The sequence below is a fragment of the Mizuhopecten yessoensis genome, unplaced genomic scaffold (genome assembly GCF_002113885.1).
Source record: "Mizuhopecten yessoensis strain PY_sf001 unplaced genomic scaffold, ASM211388v2 scaffold1961, whole genome shotgun sequence".
Taxonomy (NCBI): domain Eukaryota; kingdom Metazoa; phylum Mollusca; class Bivalvia; order Pectinida; family Pectinidae; genus Mizuhopecten; species Mizuhopecten yessoensis.
In genome coordinates, this window is record NW_018404308.1 from 556517 (window position 1) to 575419 (window position 18903).

General features: G+C 39.9%; 1 protein-coding gene across 1 annotated transcript in view; it reads left to right on the plus strand.

The window, feature by feature from the left end:
* The window catches only part of LOC110443531 (junctophilin-1-like), a 90110-nt gene that overhangs the window by 54950 nt on the left and 16257 nt on the right, over positions 1-18903 (plus strand). Inside the window, exon 2 of the mRNA XM_021487799.1 lies at positions 3028-3829. Within this exon, the coding sequence (XP_021343474.1) occupies positions 3028-3829 (802 nt within the window). The remainder of the gene's footprint in view (positions 1-3027; positions 3830-18903) is intronic.

Consider the following 18903-nt stretch of genomic DNA (forward strand, 5'->3'; position numbering starts at 1 on the left):
TGGGGGGGGGGTCAGCATTATCTGTGTATGTGTGGAGTGTGGAGGAGGGAGATCAGCACTACCTATCTACCTGTTTATGTGTGGGGGACGGAGATCAGCCTATCTAGCTGTGTAGGTGTGGGGGAGGGGAGTTTTTTTAATTCGTTACATTGGGTAAACACCCCTTTTTACACAAGAGAGGTATAACGTAACTTTTGGCCGTGAGTCTATTGCCAGACTATAAATTCCGACCCCTTCCTGCCAAATGTGTTAAACTGTCGGTTTTGACTAACTCCAATGGTACCTTCCAAGGAAATTTCCAAATATAGCTTTGTTTTTACGTTTGATTTCCGTGAGATAAAACACTGACAAACAGTTTCGTGTTGACAAGTGCAGTATAAAATGTACAGGTGTATAGTACTTTGTGGACCGTCTTGAGCTTTGAATACTGGAGATGATATACTTGTTCCTATACGGAAACATGTAAATTTACATGTATTTATACAATGGTGCCGTTTAATAATTACACTCACACATATATATAATTCTTCTAAATCTTGTAAATCCAGGAGCTTCTGAAGCATTATAGATCTACCATGTAGAGCGTAAATCGATCATGCCTATGGAAGAACTTCCGGTCGATCACTGGTTATCGCCCTTCTAAAGTAGTCCCGTATTTGTGCTCTATTGTCGGAGGCTACTCGGATATAATCGGACTAATGATTCCAGCCAATTAGTGTTATGTAATTAAGCCGGGTACGTAATGATGGCTTCCCTGCCGTAAAGCAGGTGTTGGGCCGCTGCTTACCAATCAGTACTTACTGCTATACCCATAACCGGTGTATTGAGGTGGTCAACACTCCGTAATCACTAACTCCATGTCAGGCTAATAATTGGCCGTAATGAGACTTCCAGTCATTTGACCCAAGGTCAGTCATGATGTTCTCATCTCTATGACAACCAGCATTTGTAATTCGTTATAGATAGTACAATCACGCCGTACCATCCAACTCATAACCTGGAAACATGACGATGGTGTTATAGGTTGTTATGACAATAGTTGTATGTTGTGGCCGTGGACTTGTGGTCATAAGCTGCAGTAAAGCATTGTTTTTTTCTTCAATGATAATTTTTGTCTTGTTTATGTGATGCAATGAAAACACGACACAAGTAGAAAGATAATTTCCTTGAGTATTCTTACCGACATTTAGTTCCTCTCTAAAAATCAAGCGAAGCATATATTCAATGTGTAATTTTAAACGAGAATGCCCGAACTGGAACATCAGAGTTGCGTCAGTAGAGGTGATAACGCGTTAACGGTTACTTTGATAAATATATATCTGGTTACCTCTTCCTCAACTTAATTCGTATCTCCCTTGTTTATTTCCGGTAATTTCTGATGATTTCTCCCTAAACTCGTTTATATCTCTCGTGTTTATAACTGGTCATTTTGCCTTAAACTCGTTTATATATCCCGTGTTTATAAGTGGTCATTTCGCCCTAAACTCGTTCATATCTCTCCTGTTTATAACCGGTCATTTCGCCCTAAACTCGTTCATATCTCCCCTATTCAAAACTGGTCATTTCTCACTAAATTCGTTCGTATCTGTCCTGTTCAATTAATTAATTTTCCTGATGTATCCTTCCATATAAATATTCATACGCAAACACGACCCTATTTTCACGTCCATTTCAGCACCAGGTCTAGGAAGGCTTGGGAATATTGAGCCACAAAGCTCTGTTGTATGGACGTGTGCTCAATATCCACCCCGGTAATGGTTAGCGTCAATTATTGCCATAACGCCACCATTGTCGAACGATCAATCGCAACACATGACATCTGACTGAAATATGGATGAAACGTAAAATACAACATCGGTTTGAATGCTTGATATCTGATTAAACACGGGAATCTGTGTAGGAAAATGATTGATATTTTCAATTTGGACATTAAATACCAAAAATAGGTCAAACTGGGGCACAGTGTTTAGTGGAGCCTTAACCAAAACACATTGAAATAAACGTGTTATTCTATAAAGAAAAGAAAATCTTTTGACATAAGATGATGATACAACACCAACAGCAATACTTTTAAATGATTGGAATAAAAACATTAAATGTTCAGGCTAGACACGAAACAGGATTTTCTTTTGGTCTCCATGCCAATAACCAGGGGTGAAATCAATGGAAATAAAAGGCCTCAGAAAGTCTTGAACTTACAAAAACAGCTTCTCATACATAACATCCAACACTCCTGTCTTTTTTCAGTCCTTCGGAGATCCATCTCGTCTGCTTGCATATCTGTGACAATCGCTGTGCCCCGACTAACCAGTGGTCTAGTCATATTGGACATCGGATATGGGTCAAGACTTTACCCAAAGCACCAGACAATCCTAGAAACTGTGTAATAACGTGACAGAAACCTATACTGTGATCTTATCGCAAATTTAAACTTTTTCACGTTCAATATGGAAATAAGGACATCACCAACGCTGTTTTGTATTCATAAAGCGCTTAAACGGTAAATGGAAAATCGATCTAAGGGGACGAGAAATAGAACGCGCTACAAATAGGTCAGCATAAACGAACTTTGCACCATCGCAAGATCATGTCGTTCTATAAGATAACAACAGTCAAAATAACGGTGAATCAACAAACTGTTGGGTTATGACAAGTACTGAACAGGCCAGACAACAAGATATACGTGTGACGTCGATAAAGATGTTCCGAGTAGACAGTTAGGGGTACGGTTGTTCCGAGTAGATTTGTAACACCTCAAACGTTTGAGAGGTACCAAGTCTTGTCGTCTTTCTTACCTTGGTCGAAATAAACATGACTTTGATAAACAGCATTCTCTGAATATTATTGGAAAATTTCTTGTTGAACTTAATGATATCCCTAACTTTTGTTGTGTGTTGTAAACAATGGCTGGACATTGTTTTTGCCGCATGCTTTCTGCATTTGATTGATTGCATCTCTCATTAATTAAAAGTTTTGTTGACGATATCTTACATCGCCGTATCTAATAATCACTTGTTTTACTTACAGGGACGTATCATGGACAATGGTTGAGAGGCATGCGCCACGGCTATGGGGTGCGCGCAAGCGTGCCCTATGGCCTAGCGTCGCATTACCGACCTAAGACGTTACGGGCGTCACTGACGTCACTGCGCAGTGAAAACGAGGATGAAATTGTGGTGAAAAATCGTGATAAAAAACTAGATGAGAGCCGCGGAGGTTTCGTGCTTAAAGCCAAGAGTGACGAAACACCCCCCACCAGACGGCGCTCTATATTCGATAAGCAGGGTAGGTCTAGTTTACGGAAAACTCTAATGTCTGGTTTGAAGCTCAAAAAGCAAAAAAGCACAGGTGACATCAACAGTTCGCCAAGCCGTCAGACTGGGTCGGTACGCAGCACAATCAGCAACATCAGTCACGTGAGTGCCGACTCGACGCAGTCCGGGATGACGAACGCTTCTATGTACACAGATAGTAATTTAAGTTTTGTAAGCCAGGATGACATCACAGATATCAACGTCACGGAAACGTATATGGGAGAGTGGAAGAACGACAAGCGTTCTGGCTTCGGTGTTAGTGAACGTTCCGACGGACTCAAATACGAAGGCGAGTGGTATAACAATAAGAAATATGGATACGGAGTAACAACATTCAAGGATGGTGCAAGAGAGGAGGGGAAATATAAAAACAACGTTTTAATATCGTCAGGAAAGAAAAATAAATTATTCTTGATCAGGACTTCTAAACTGCGTGAACGAGTGGACAATGCGGTTTTATCGGCACAGCGGTGGGCCCAAATCTCTCTACAAAAGGCGGATTTAGCAATCTCTAGGTGAGTGTATTTTAATTTAGTTATTACTGTGTGTTCATACGGGTATTTACGGTAAACGTTATACATATGTCTGTCAGTCGATGTAATTATTGATTTCATCTCTATAGGCTGTGACAAAGCGGCGACGCGTGTACTTTTAATATATTATATATCATTTGCATCATGTAAGAAATATAATACTTTTTCTAATGTTGCATTCATTAATAGTAAATGCACGTATTTTACCGGAAGCGGAAATCAATTACTTATATAGTAACAAATGGCAACAGACGGGATGAAACGTGCAGACACTATGTGTCCGATCTAATTAGGACGGACTTACCCCGCCTCTCACGATCAGCAGGCCGAGTCACAGACTTTTAACACGAGCCTTGTAACAACTTGAATTCTAAATCCTTATCGGCGGTTGTTACTATTCGGCGTACACACCATATAACTTTATATATACAAAAATGTTGTTAAACAAACTACAGTAAGGAAAGCGGGAATAATGGTCCTGACATTAACAGTTTCGCTGTAACCGGATGTTTTCATTTTTATACACTGATTCTGACGGTTGTGTAAGAGGTGTGTAAAATGTCCGTGTTTGGGATACAGTGCTGCTGAACATAGCTCTATGTGTGTAAGACTGTTGATACTTTATAACAAGTCTTACATAGTATAGTACAGTCGATACTGCTGTGATATAAGAACTACATACACAGTATATTACAGTCGATACTGCTGTGATATAACAATTACATACACAGTATAATACAGTCCACACTGCTGTGATATAACAATTACATACATTGTATAATACAGTCCATACTGCTGTGATATAACAATTATATACATAGTATAATACAGTCGATACTGCTGTGATATAACAATTACATACACAGTATAATACAGTCCACACTGCTGTGATATAACAATTACATACACAGTATAATACAGCCCATACTGCTGTGATATAACAATTATATACATAGTATAATACAGTCGATACTGCTGTGATATAACAATTACATACATAGTATAATACAGTCCATACTGCTGTGATATAACAATTATATACATAGTATAATACAGCCCATACTGCTGTGATATAACAATTATATACATAGTATAATACAGTCGATACTGCTGTGATATAACAATTACATACATAGTATAATACAGTCCATACTGCTGTGATATAACAATTATATACATAGTATAATACAGCCCATACTGCTGTGATATAACAATTATATACACAGTATAATACAGCCCATACTGCTGTGATATAACAATTATATACACAGTATAATACAGCCCATACTGCTGTGATATAACAATTATATACACAGTATAATACAGCCCATACTGCTGTGATATAACAATTATATACACAGTATAATACAGCCCATACTGCTGTGATATAACAATTATATACACAGTATAATACAGCCCATACTGCTGTGATATAACAATTATATACACAGTATAATACAGCCCATACTGCTGTGATATAACAATTATATACACAGTATAATACAGCCCATACTGCTGTGATATAACAATTATATACACAGTATAATACAGCCCATACTGCTGTGATATAACAATTATATACACAGTATAATACAGCCCATACTGCTGTGATATAACAATTATATACACAGTATAATACAGCCCATACTGCTGTGATATAACAATTATATACACAGTATAATACAGCCCATACTGCTGTGATATAACAATTATATACACAGTATAATACAGCCCATACTGCTGTGATATAACAATTATATACACAGTATAATACAGCCCATACTGCTGTGATATAACAATTATATACACAGTATAATACAGCCCATACTGCTGTGATATAACAATTATATACACAGTATAATACAGCCCATACTGCTGTGATATAACAATTATATACACAGTATAATACAGCCCATACTGCTGTGATATAACAATTATATACACAGTATAATACAGCCCATACTGCTGTGATATAACAATTATATACACAGTATAATACAGCCCATACTGCTGTGATATAACAATTATATACACAGTATAATACAGCCCATACTGCTGTGATATAACAATTATATACACAGTATAATACAGCCCATACTGCTGTGATATAACAATTATATACACAGTATAATACAGCCCATACTGCTGTGATATAACAATTATATACACAGTATAATACAGCCCATACTGCTGTGATATAACAATTATATACACAGTATAATACAGCCCATACTGCTGTGATATAACAATTATATACACAGTATAATACAGCCCATACTGCTGTGATATAACAATTATATACACAGTATAATACAGCCCATACTGCTGTGATATAACAATTATATACACAGTATAATACAGCCCATACTGCTGTGATATAACAATTATATACACAGTATAATACAGCCCATACTGCTGTGATATAACAATTATATACACAGTATAATACAGCCCATACTGCTGTGATATAACAATTACATACACAGTATAATACAGCCCATACTGCTGTGATATAACAATTACATACCCAGTATAATACAGTCGATACTGCTGTGATATAACAATTTCATACACAGTATAATACAGCCCATACTGCTGTGATATAACAATTATATAATAGTATAATACAGCCCACACTGCTGTGATATAACAATTACATACATATTATACTACAGTCCACACTGCTGTGATATAACAATTACATACATAGTATAATACAGCCTACACTGCTGTGATATAACAATTACATACACAGTATAATACAGCCCACACTGCTGTGATATAACAATTACATACATAGTATAATACAGTCCATACTGCTGTGATATAACAATTATATAATAGTATAATACAGCCCATACGGCTGTGACATAACAATTATATAATAGTATAATACAGCCCATACGGCTGTGATATAACAATTATATAATATTATAATACAGCCCATACTGCTGTGACATAACAATTATATAATAGTATAATACAGCCCATTCTGCTCCTAGCTTAAATCTTATTATTGTTTTCAAACAACTACACAAAGAAATATATGCATTATTGTTGAGTTATTGACGAATTACGCTCTTAGTATTCATAAAATAATTGCTAGGATTGTCTTTAGTTTCTACCGTTTGTAATTTCATCTCTTAATGAGTTGATGAATCCATACCGGGTCATGTTATTGTATAACACCCCTATTGATTCCTCAGTGTCTGGTTGTCCGGCTCCGGTCTGTTTTATTTAGATGTGCCTGCCCGTCCGTCTCTGGTCCGTTACATTGTTTCAGACGTTCAACCACTTTAAACCCTATCTGGCTTCGACGTACGACTTGTTTACAGTACAACGCAATTCTAACTTTTTAACTAAACCAGTCACACACATACGCATGCATAAAGAAATGGCGGAGTTTGTGCTTTGTTGTCGGGGATTGCTCTATGTGGCTCGTTTCAGCACAGACAGCAGACACGAAAGCTTGAGCCGGCGGCTTGTGTGCAAAGTCAGATTTATAAATCAAATCGCCATTTTGATCGATCCTATTGACTTAGCAGCTGGCATCTATTATAGTAGATCAATTTCCGGTAGTACTCGTGCATTCTCACATGCTGTGCACTCAACATCGTGACGTATAAAATGGAGCACTTTGTAAAACTGTACTTAACAAACGACTGGATATGTCTATCACAAGTAGTGTCGTTAAATCAGGCTTAATGTATTCACGAAGTTAGCTCGGGTATCAACACAAAACATGTCAGTAGTGGTCTTTATAATGGTGAGTCGTGACCAAGGATGCACGTCTAAACTGTCATCAGGACAACACGTGCAGTTCAAGGTCGACTACAAGTTAATCGATTTAGCGAGATTTCCGGAAATAATGGTATTACCAGATCTAGTGACATCTCCACAAAACCACAGAAATCGCTAAATGTCCGCCGCAAAATAAATACATTGAAATGGAAAACAATTGGGTAACGTGCACGCCTCAGCGTCTTAGCAAGGAACGTACTTGCTTAAAACTTTTGTAGTTTTACATTTTCTAATCCCACATAACTGACAACGAAGAAGCAAGTAAGGGTAAAACTAAAACGCTTTAATAATGCAGAGTATAATGTATCTTTATAAATATGTAGCAAGTAAAAACAAATATTAAAACCTGATACTATTAATGCCAAATACCTTTAGAAATATGTAAATTTTATCACATGATTACAGTTGTATTTATTAGGTCTGGTATCATCAAGGATTGACTCAAAGCTTTACCGCCTTATAACGTACAGGGGGTATATATTGAACGGATAAATCGCCCGGATGTTATGAGCAACCAAGTCCCCAACGAAAACAATGGCAAACGACTTTATTTGACATCATTACACTCGATATTGATGAAAAAGGCATCATTATTGTAACAGCACTTGGGTCATCAAGAGAGAAGATAAGTGTTTGGTTTGGTCGTAGTTAAACGATATTGATGGTGGTCGGTCCGCTTTAATCATATATTGCAAGATAGTATGCGGAAAGCGATAAAACAATAAAAATATGAAACTGATGAAGGTTCATTTGCCATCAGGGATCTTTGCGAAGACTGGAAGTGAAAATGATACCCGTCCACGAAGCGTTCATCCAATAACTTTCTAGTAGAACTTGTAAATTTGGTCATAAACCGCACCCTCCACAGTCGTAATAGATTGTACACCAGCACACTAGACGGCGGCGAGCGGAAGTCGTCGGTCGATAGAGAGGCCGCAAAGCTTTCCGGAGTTAGGTCTTGGGCCAAACTCAAATACAAGATAGTATGAAAGAGTCTGGGCTACGGGACAATGCACCTAACGTTGTAGACAAAAAGGTCTACGGTTCCTTTGGAGATTATAAGTCAAAATATCAACGTCTTATATATTTATAGATATAGTTTTATGCATCTTCTAGACATATGGAACTATACAAAAAAGCATGTTATCATTGATACAGAAAAAATGATAGGATCACTAGTGCCACCGCACTCTATACACGTCTGTGCACGTGTTTGATGAGCGCCACTCGCACGTGCAATTTGTATACATGCATACTTCTTAACAGCGTGCATCCATTTACAAGCTTACTCATTAACAGGATGAGTCAACGACCAATCACGTGCACGTGACTGGTATGTAGATCAGTTAACTTAACATGACACAGCATGTAGTCATCTCACTCCAACTACAACTTAAACAATGATACTATTTGTAAGCTGTCTGAAAACACCATATAACAGGTATCGTTGTTATATAGGTTGTATACAGGAGCAAGTTAGCATTGTCTTGTATAAAGAGTTCTTATATGGAGGAGACTAAGCATTGTCTTGTATACAGAATTATTATAAAGAGGCGACTAAGCATTGTCTTGTATACAGAATTCTTATATAGAGGCGACTAAGCATTGTCTTGTATACAGAATACTTGTATAGAGGCGACTAAGCATTGTCTTGTATAAAGAATTCTTATATAGAGGCGACTAAGTATTGTCTTGTATACAGAATTCTTATGTAGAGGCGACTAAGCAAGGTCACAGGGGTCAGATATGTTTAAAATATTTAAACAACTTCTTCTGAATAGCTGAGAGCCCTAGGGTGATGTCATTTGGCCAGTAACATGCTGTGATGAAGGGCTACCAAGTTTGTTCAAATAAATGACCTTGATTTATATTCAAGGTCACAGAGGGCAAATATGTTAAAAACATTTAAACAACTTCTTCTGAATAACCAATAGGGCTAGGGTGATGATATTTAGCTAGTAGCATGCTGGGATGAAGGGCTACAAAGTTTGTTTAAATGAATGACCTTCATATTTTGTCAAGGTCACAGGGGTCAAATATGTTTTTAACCTTTAAACAACTTCTTCTGAATAACCAAGAGACCTAGTATAATGTCAGTAACATGCTTGGATGAAGGACTACCAAGTTTGTTCAAATGAATGACCTTGACATATATATTCAAGGTCACAGGGGTCAAATATGTTTAAAACCATTGAATGACTTCTTCCTAATAAGCAAAAGACCAAGAGTGATGATATTTGGCCATTACCATGCTGGGATGAAGGACTACCAAGTGAATGACCTTCACCCATATTCAAGGTCACAGTGGTCAATATATTTTTAAATCTTTAAATGATTCGTTCTGTATAACCAAAAGGTCCAGGGTAATGATATTTTGCCAGAAGCATGCTGGGTTGGAAGACTATAAACTCTGTTCAACCTAATGTCCTTGTTCGACATTCAAGGACACAGGTGTCATATGTTTAAATCTTTTAATAGGTTCTTATGAATGAATCAAACACTGATATTCTGCCTATAGCTATATTTTATTCCACTTTTAAGATTACAAGTGTGAGGTTAATACCAGGTGACAAATGCAGGCCCATTGGGCCTCTTGCCTTGTATAAAGAATACTTATATAGAGGCGACTACGCATTGTCTTGTATACAGAATTCTTATATAGAGGCGACTAAGCATTGTCTCGTATACAGAATTCTTATATAGAGGCGACTACGCATTGTCTTGTATACAGAATACTTATATAGAGGCGACTAAGCATTGTATTGGATATGCAGATGATATAGCATTATCTTGCTGCGATAGTGCAACTACTGGTGTGGGGATAGTGCCACTACTGGTGTTATGATAGTGTCTCTACTGGTGTGGGGATAATGCCACTACTGGTGGTGTGATAGTGCCACTATTAGTACTGGGAGAGTGCCACTACTGGTGTTGGGATAGTGCCACTTTTGGTGTTGGGATAGTACCACTACTGGTGTTGGGATAGTGGCATTATTGGTGATGGGACATTGCAACTACTGGTGCGGGGGCAGTTACAGTACTGGTGCTAGGATAGTGCCACTACTGTTTTTGGGATAGTGCCACTACTTGTTCTGGGACAGTGCCAATAATGGTGCGGGGACAGTGCCAATAATGGTGCGGGGACAGTGTCACTATTTGTGCGAGGATAGTGTCACTACTGGTACTTGGATAATGCAACTACTGGTGTTTGGATAGTGCCATTATTTGTACTTGCATTGTGCCATTATTGGAGCTTGGAGAGTGTCACTACTGGTGCTGGGATGGTGACATTATTGGTGCTGGGACATTGCCACTACTGGTGCGGGGACAGTACCACTATTAATGCTTTGATACTGCCACTACTTGTTCTGGGATTGTGCCACTACTGGTGCTGGGCCATTGCCACTACTGGTGTTGGGATAGTGCCACTACTGGGGCGGCGACAGTGAAACTACTGGTGCTGGGTCATTCCCACTACTGGTGCTAGGATAGTTCCACTTTTTGTGCTGTGATAGTGTCACTACTGGTGCGGTGATAGTGTTACTTTTGGTGCTGTGATAGTGTCACTTTTGGTGCTGTGATAGTGTCACTACTGATGCTGTGATAGTGCCACTTTTGGTGCTGTGATAGTGCCACTTTCGGTGCGGGGATAGTGTTACTTTTGGTGCTGTGATAGTGTCACTTTTGGTGCTGTGATAGTGTCACTACTGGTACTGTGATAGTGCCACTTTTGGTGCTGTGATAGTGTCACTACTGGTGCGGGGATAGTGCCACTTTTGGTGCTGTGATAGTGCCACTTTCGGTGCTGTGATATTGCCACAATTGGATCTGTATGCTTTTAGTTATTATCAGTATCCCCACTAAGTGGCTCGCATGCTCTATTCCTATTTATCTATCGTGACATTAGTGGTTATATCAAATGTTAGTTTGAAGTAGATGGTGTACACACGTCAACAGTAATTTATTTCCATCCCTTACAGTTTACATTCGTTATCTGACCTAACAGCCGACGTCGCTGATTTTTTGCGACTGATGCAACATGAAAGGTATTACCCCCATTGCCATGACGACTGATGCAGTAGAACATGTAGAATTGTCCCCTATGGTCATATGACGACAGCTTAGGTCATAGGTAACAACTAAGGTCACATGATGGTCGCCACCATCACACTGAATTACCTTAACATGACAACGCTAACATCGTACAGTGAATGATTAAGGATGATACACATGTGAAGTGTTTCGGATGATACACACGTGAAGTCTTTCGGATGATACACATGTGAAGTCTTTTGTATGATTTACATCCGAAAGACTCATATAAAATGCGTATCATCCGAAAGACTTAACATGTGAAGTCTTTCGGATGATTCACATGTGGATTCTTGCGGACGATACAAACGCGAAGATTTTACGATTTGTTGAGTATTATACATGCACAGATTGTTGAGGATGAAACACACGTGATAATGTTGGGATGATACGCATGTGTTTCGTTTGCTTTCTTCTCGTATAACTCCCCCTCGCCCAGATCTACCTTACAAACAACTCCCCCTCGCCCAGATCTACCTTACATACAACTCCCTTTCGCCCAGATCTACCTTACATAGAACTACCACTCGCCCAGATCTACCTTACATAGAACTCCCCCTCGCCCAGATCTACCTTACGTAGAACTGCCCCTCGCCCATGTCTACCTTATGCAGAACTCCCCCTCGCCCAAATCTACCTTACGCAGAACCTCCCCCTCGCCCAGATCTACCTTACATACACCCAGATCTACCTTACATAGAACTGCCCCTCGCCCATGTCTACCTTATGCAGAACTCCCCCTCGCCCAAATCTACCTTACGCAGAACCACCCCCTCGCCCAGATCTACCTTACATAGAACTGCCCCTCGCCCAGATCTACCTTACGTAGAACTCCCCATCGCCCAAATCTGCCTTACGTAGAACTGCCCCTCGCCCAGATCTACCTTACGTAGAACTGTCCCTCGCCAAGATCTACCTTACATAGAACTCCCCCTGATCCAGATCTACCTTATATAGAACTCAACCTCGCCAAGATCTACCTTACGTAGAACTGCCCCTCGCCCAGATCTACCTTACGTAGAACTGTCCCTCGCCAAGATCTACCTTACATAGAACTCCCCCTGATCCAGATCTACCTTATATAGAACTCAACCTCGCCAAGATCTACCTTACGTAGAACTGCCCCTCGCCAAGATCTACCTTACATAGAACTCCCCCTCCTCCAGATCTACCTTATATAGAACTCAACCTCGCCAAGATCTACCTTACGTAGAACTGCCCCTCGCCCATGTCTACCTTATGCAGACCTCCCCCTCGCCCAAATCTACCTTACGCAGAACCACCCCCTCCCCCAGATCTACCTTACGTAGAACTCCCCCTCGCCCAGATCTACCTTACGTAGAACTCCCCATCGCCCAAATCTACCTTACGTAGAACTGCCCCTCGCCCAGATCTACCTTACATAGAACTGCCCCTCGCCGATATCTACCTTACATAGAACTGCCCCTCGCCCAGATCTACCTTACATAGAACTCCCTCTCGCCCTGATCTACCTTTCGTAGAACTCCCCCTCGCCCAGATCTACCTTACATAGAACTGCCCCTCGCCCAGATCTACCTGACGTAGAACTGCCCTTCGCCCAGATCTACCTTACATAGAACTCCCTCTCGCCCAGATCTACCTTACATAGAACTCCCCCTCGCCCAGGTATACCTTACATAGAACTGCCCCTCGCCCAGATCTACCTTACGTAGAACTGCCCTTCGCCCAGATCTACCTTACGTAGAACTCCCCCTCGCCCAGATCTACCTTACGTAGAACTCCCCCTCGCCTAGATTTGCCTTACATAGAACTCCCCCTCGCCCAGATCTACCTGTTGTTGCACTACTGTATCGTGCCCTCCTGCTAAGGTCATTGTCTGCATTCTGACTACCATGTGGTTTTAGAGATATTGCTCCCGGTCTATGTAAAATACCATTACTGTTTCACCACTTGGCATATCGTTTCATATAAACAAAACCCATTCCACCGGAATACTTATTCAAACTCTGATAAAAATACCTGAAATAATTGCAAGCAATTATCTAGCTCTAATGCATTTCCATCAGTGTTCGTACATCACATATACTATAAAGCTAACAATACACGTTCATGGTTACTAGACCCTGCAACATATATAACACGAATGAACGGGCGTGCAACGAGCCAGGACTTGGGCTATAACCATATGGCAGTACGTACTAAACGCCTCACAGTACACACCTATTTCAGCCTAACAATGGTGGCTTCCTCACACAGTGGCATCCCCATAGAAATGGCAAAGTGCCTTCTTTCAATAGTGGCTTCATCACTCTACATATTGCCGCTCGGCACTGTTGGTTATATGTGCCTCACGGTACACAACTATTGGCGCCTTACAATGGCGGCTCCCTCAGCCGGTGGCCCATTCACAGTACACAACTATTGGCGCTTATTATGGTGGCACATTCACGGTACACAACTATTGGCGCCTTACAATGGTGGCTCCCTCATCCGGTGGCACATTCACGGTACACAACTATTGGCGCCTTACAATGGTGGCTCCCTCAGCCGGTGGCACATTCACGGTACACAACTATTGGCGCCTTATCATGGTGGCTCCCTCATCCGGTGGCACATTCAAAGTACTTATCTATTGGTGTCTTACAATTATGGCACCCATACGGTTGTGGCACCCATTTACAATGTTGCTCCCGAAGGGAACACTTTGATCGCGTGTTGGCTTCGGTTTTCTGTTCCAATGCAAAGGGCAACCATACGATAAAGAGATAATTATTGAAATGTTCAGTAAGTACAATTTGGCCAGTCAAACGATGGCCCACCAGAAGTATACCAATTGGTACGCACCTATAGTATTGTACAAGTATTGTAGAGTTAAACCGCTGGTAGTTACAATAGTGTAGGAGGCGATTGAACATAAAGGTCAATGTGTCCCGTTCGTTTGAATCTCTTTTGTAGTATTTTATGTGATATTATATGTTTTCGTTAGGTTGTTTGTCTTATGTGATATTTTATATGTTAGGATATCCAATTAACTTTTGAATACATGTTGTTTGAACTGTATTATTGTTGTGTAAACTGTATATTACAGAGAATGAAGTTGTATAAGTTTAGTCGCAGTTGTGATGGAGAAAGTGTTTCACGGTGTTTAAAGTGTTTTCGAGCCTGTATTATGTTTTACCAGTGTATGTGAAATTTCCTGAACCTGTTTGGAAGAAAGCGTAAGATTTCCTTCAAATATTGATACAAAATGTACGTCACTAATGTTATGCAAGGTTAATTGCAGATTCTGGCGTGAGTAACGACCCTTTGTCAGATATTGCTCCTTCATCATAGTCTCTCAATAACACAATTAGCCACGGTGGTATACTGGAGGGATGCGGTGCACGGAAAGAAATATGGAAAACAAAGATTTATTAACCGGAAAAATACACACAAATGATTGAAATTCTGACGATCATGCATCAATGTTATCACGGAGATGGATAGGAAATGGTGCTTTAACATGAACACAACTCTGTAGCATATACCCTAGCTACGCCGAGGTCACGTGCATGACGTAATAACCGTCGGAATGTGAGTTTTATTTTATGGTTCCTGTTGGTATGACCCCCAGTGCACTACTCTCCAATACATCCAAACGTTAATCAAAGTTTATTGTTCCGCGTAGTGTTACGGTTATAACTTTATATCGCAATGTTGAATAAGGCGTTCTCTCATTTGTCATCTTGTCAACATTGAAAATGCAACATTGACACGGTGAAATATTATCATGTCAACAGTGAAATGCCGCCTTGTCAACAGTGAAAATTCATTATGTCGACAGAACAGTGTCATCTTGTTAACATGGCTATATTGTCAATTTTGAAATGCCACCTTAACAACAGTGAAATGTCACGTTAACAACAATGAAATGTCACCTTGACAACAATGAAATGCCACCTTGACAACAGTGAAATGCCGACTTGACAACAGTGAAATGCCACCTCGACAACAGTAAATGCCACTTTTACAACAGTAAATATCCATCTTATTATTAACAGTTGAGTGCTCCTCGTCAACAGTAAAAGCAATAATGTCAAATGTGTAATGTGATTTTGGTATAAAATATCGTCTGTCTTCCGCCTCTTGTGTCATTACTAACAGAAATATGAATTTAGATCCCATTGAAGAGACAATCTGAAATTTCACTGGAGACAGTTCCTGAAGTCACAAACAGGATGTCTGTTTCCATTCCAAAAACTGTTAGATACTATTATTCTTATGCGAAAAAGGAAATGGCTTTCATAAACACAGTAACGGGTGTCCCAACCCACCATTCGTGCACACTATTACAACATATAACCCTGTCAAAAGGAATCCTTAGAGTCGTCGATGTCACATTACTTTTGCAGGGAGAGATATTGACAATAATGCCTACACAACCTCTTTATGACATCTGTCTGCATTGACGTCAAACACATTGCGATTCATGAGAGCGTGTCAGCAGTGATGGGGTAGTCGCTCGGCTGTGTACACGTGCTAAGTCCTCATACACGGCGGCACCCACGACGTCCAAAACCCTCACTGTAATTATCCCACGCGAGGCCTGTTAAATAATTGGAACCGTCAATGTAAGAGTTGTCTTTCAGGGCTTGTATTTCCATTATCGTTCTTCATGTGAGTGCCAAACGCAGAAACCCGACATGCCTGAAGTTGAGCTAAACACGTGTTTCTAGGACGATTGAACCTCCCTTGCCTTATTGCTTGTTACTGCGGCGTCACGGTAGCACTGAATACACACGGGACATCTCACTGAATATACACGGGGACATCTCACTGAATACACACGGGACATCTCACTGAATACACACGGGACATTTCACTGAATACACACGGGGGCATCTCCCTGAATACACACGGGACATCTCACTGAATACACACGGAGACATCTCCCTGAATACACACGGGGACATCTCCTTCATGAATTTTTCTTCGTTGGCTTTAAAATTTAAAATTCGCTGAACTCTATTTAGTATCTTTTCGGGTTGTTTGCAATTACATCAGAAGGTAGCTACAGGCAAACCTGGTGGAGTGCCAGTCTCCTTTAGGAGACCCCTTTAAAACCTCCGTATTGCAGTTTTATTTATTGTATGACGAGTTTAACATGTATGAAGAATCATCTGCATTCAGATACAATCTCATGGACTTATTGAAGGTGCTCTCTTATAACTGTTAAGTGTTATTCAGATGAAAGTAAAAATCGGTATGGCCACTCTTGAAGGAATCCGCGAGATCCGAGGGGCACTCTCTTACGTTCTTTGCCCCAAGAGGGTATGTTACTGTAAGCGTAAATCATGGATGTTGAAGATGCTTTTGACGGGTTTTGAGTGCGTTCGTCACTCTCTCTTGTTTAATGGTAAGTAGTGCAAACATTTGTACGGCACTTGATCAAAAGGTTCAAATACTAACACCCTGCTTGTCAAAAAAAATTGGAAAGAACAGAATTCATGCTTTGTTTGCTGCGGAAATGAATTCTAAAACCGACGTCATTATTCAAACAATCTACAACCAATTCCATCAAAACAAATATTGCATTTTTATAGAAACTAACGTGCAAGATGAACACCAAATGTTTAATTTAGATTGCTAAAGTGCCCCATGAGTATAGACTCGTTCTTTGCCGTGAACTGGGGATAATTCTACCACCGGTGTTGCGAGCATGCTATGCAATTCTAAAATTCATGATCGCAACTCACGAAATGACTATTACCTCAGGGAGAGTTGTGAGATTCGGATACAGATGCTTGCATGGAGTATGTACAAGGGAAACAATTTAAAAATCGTTCGGGTTCAGATCGATTTTACTTTCTCTGAACGATAACCTATTTTCTGTCGTTATTTCCAGGTCCCTCCCTAGTCACGTCTTACTTTGTTTGAAATAGATTTCGATAATGAATGCTGTTTTGTATTCATGAGACAGTCATACATATCGGTATTTGCAATGTTCATAGGTTTATCAGAAATAAAACCACCTTGCTGGTACCTAATCGCGACATCCACGTGCGCGTACAGCTGGTCAGGCACGTGCCGCCAGGGACACTTAGCACCTTAAGTACTGTGAGATGGAGAAGACAATTAGATTGTTTTTTATCAATGAGACTGGGATATGTACTACCATTTTAACGAGATATACAAATCAGGTTATGTTTTACATCTGGTGGCTGTAAGTATTCCCCAGTCCCGTGATAACAGAAAGACGGACAAGACAGCTCCACGGTGTGTTTAATTTACGTTTTGCCGCCATGCAATGTCAAATATCTGCCACGACCAATTTACTGCTGGGACTGTAGCACGATACTAAGACATACTACACAAAATGAACGAGTTTACACGTCGGGGTATATAACACACGTTTGTTAGAAATTCACGATACGAAGACATACTACACAAAACGTCGGGGTATATAACACACGTTTGTTAGAAATTCACGATACTAAGACATACTACACAAAATGAACGAGTTTACACGTCGGGGTATATAACACACGTTTGTTAGAAATTCACGATACTAAGACATACTACACAAAACGTCGGGGTATATAACACACGTTTGTTAGAAATTCACAATACTACATGTAAGACATACTACACAAAACATCGGGGTATATAACACACGTTTGTTAGAAATTCACAATACTAAGACATACTACACAAAACATCGGGGTATATAACACACGATGTTAGAAATTCACAATACTAAGACATACTACACAAAATGAACGAGTTTACACGTCGGAGTATATAACAAACGTTTGTTTGAAATTCACGATACTACATGTAAGACATACTACACAAAACGTCGGGGTATATAACAGGATAACTAGCAGAACATCTTTATTGTCCAATGCTCACCATGGCCGTCCTGTCTACGGCAAATGTGTGTCATGACATAGATAGGGATGTACATTTCACAATTCAAACATAGATATGCATACATGGGGTGTTTAGCTTAGATATGTACACATGGGGTGTTAACTTATATATGTATACATGGGGTGTTTAGCTTAGATATGTACACATGGGGTGTTAGCTTATATATGTATACATGGGGTGTTTAGCTGAGATATGTACACATGGGGTGTTAACTTATATATGTATACATGGGGTGTTTAGCTGAGATATGTACACATGGGGTGTTAGCT